The sequence below is a fragment of the Nylanderia fulva genome, unplaced genomic scaffold, assembly GCF_048542155.1.
Source record: "Nylanderia fulva isolate GAGA-0341 unplaced genomic scaffold, ASM4854215v1 Scaffold114, whole genome shotgun sequence".
NCBI lineage: Eukaryota > Metazoa > Arthropoda > Insecta > Hymenoptera > Formicidae > Nylanderia > Nylanderia fulva.
In genome coordinates, this window is record NW_028189346.1 from 388889 (window position 1) to 390661 (window position 1773).

Consider the following 1773-nt stretch of genomic DNA (forward strand, 5'->3'; position numbering starts at 1 on the left):
GTTATTCTACATACTATGGATTAGGAACATCATTAGGTAGATTAGAAATATCAGTTCTAATTTCAGTAGGTGCATTCTCTCTAAAGCCTTTAAATCCATACATAAACTCTTACTACAACGTACAAACAAAAACGGAACATAGTTTTACGATTTTTCTTATCGATTCAAGTTTATATGCGGGTTTAAATTTACAATCAATGAATGTAACGTAATGCATTAATTATGGAAGAACATGTGCGGAGAGTTTTTTTAAAGATGAGTCAAGAGCGAGGACGAGGAAGAGGAAAAGGAATGAACACCGAAAGGAAGACAGCGTCTGCATTGCAATTATTAAACAAGGACATCGAAAAATACCGCACAAAACACATACACAAACCTAACATAACTACACTTCACAAAAATACACAAAAACAAGCAGCCTCAGCATCATCCAAGTATCATTCACAATCTCCAGTATCATCATCCTTGCATGTTCCATCACCATCATTCTCATCACAACACTCAAATAAACACATCACTCCTCCATCAGCACCATTACAACATAGATCCATTGTATCACATTCACCTTCAGTAACCACTCAATTATCCGCACAAGACATTACACCAGTACAACGCAAACAAACATTATCACGCTCGTCTTCATCAGCATCTATACAATCATTCACGCAAAAAGTCCAGCCATCATTCAAACCACCATCACAACAAACAAACAGTAAACAAACATTGTTACGCTCGTCTTCATCAGCATCTATACAATCATTCACACAAAACATCCAATCATCATTCAAACCACTATCACAACAAATAAACAGGAAACAAACACAATCAGGATTATTTGTTCATGATGTACGCAGCCATCGCCTGTCCACACATAGAGAAGAATTAATAAAAGAAAAGGAAATAATGCAGTCTCTAAAGTAAGTTTTAAAAATAATTACAATAAAAATAGTCATTTATGTGCACGAATAAAGGCATTAAATTTCATTTCAGAATCATTATGGATCAACTACGTCGAATGGAAGAACGACAAATTTCTATAGAAAATAAAACCGAGTAAGTATATTAATGATTTTATTAAAGAATAGCAAGCAAAACTGAATACTTATAAATACATTAATTACATAATTTTATTTTTTTACAGTGAAAATGCAAAAACTATAAAAAGATTATTAAAAGAATCTACAATGAAGAGACCAACAAAGCCACAGGAGGTCTCATTTAAAACTGTGGATGATTTCTTGGCCTTCGAAGAAGTTGATGAAGAAATTTATAATGATTTGGTAAGGATATATTTTGAAATATAATATTTTCTAACACAAATATATATAGTAATTTTTCACTTTATCAAAAATTTTGTATTAGGTGGGATACTTCATTTATCTTGGACGAGCCAATCCAATAGATTGCGCCGCGGAATATTTTCGCAGCGTATTTCCAGAAAACGAGGAGGTTTCATCATACCTCACTCTAAATGGAAAAAGTGGACAACGAGGGGGCTGTAAATTGCGGGACAGTCGCTTCGCTCAGACATGTCAAGGTTTGTAAAAATACTGTCAGTGTATGATGTGCATGTGTCCTACATTAATTACGTTTACACGTCAAACTTAATTGAATTTAGTAACTTCCGTTTTGAGGTAGGCTAATCACAGTCATTCTTCTAAAAAATAAAACAGCTGTCATTGACCAACCTTATATGTCGTCTACAATGGGACTTTAAGAAAGAAATTTAAGATTTAAAAAATTGACTAATATTCATTATTCTTCTCTAAAGTT

General features: G+C 33.2%; 1 protein-coding gene across 1 annotated transcript; it reads left to right on the forward strand.

Annotated features, from left to right (window-relative positions):
* The first annotated feature begins 903 nt into the window (after window positions 1–903).
* LOC114945640 (uncharacterized) lies at window positions 904–1402 on the forward strand. The gene is made up of 4 exons (XM_085489024.1): window positions 904–917; window positions 991–1053; window positions 1142–1279; window positions 1363–1402. Exons 1-4 carry the CDS (start codon window positions 904–906, stop codon window positions 1400–1402), a joined length of 255 nt encoding a protein of 84 aa, XP_085345150.1.
* Window positions 1403–1773: the final 371 nt, after the last annotated feature.

Bases quoted from the DNA above. Each gene is read 5' to 3' on its own strand.
- LOC114945640 (XM_085489024.1), top strand. The intron at 1,054-1,141 runs GTAAGTATATTA...ATTTTTTTACAG, and splicing joins TCTATAGAAAATAAAACCGA to TGAAAATGCAAAAACTATAA. The intron at 1,280-1,362 runs GGTAAGGATATA...ATTTTGTATTAG, and splicing joins GAAGAAATTTATAATGATTT to GTGGGATACTTCATTTATCT.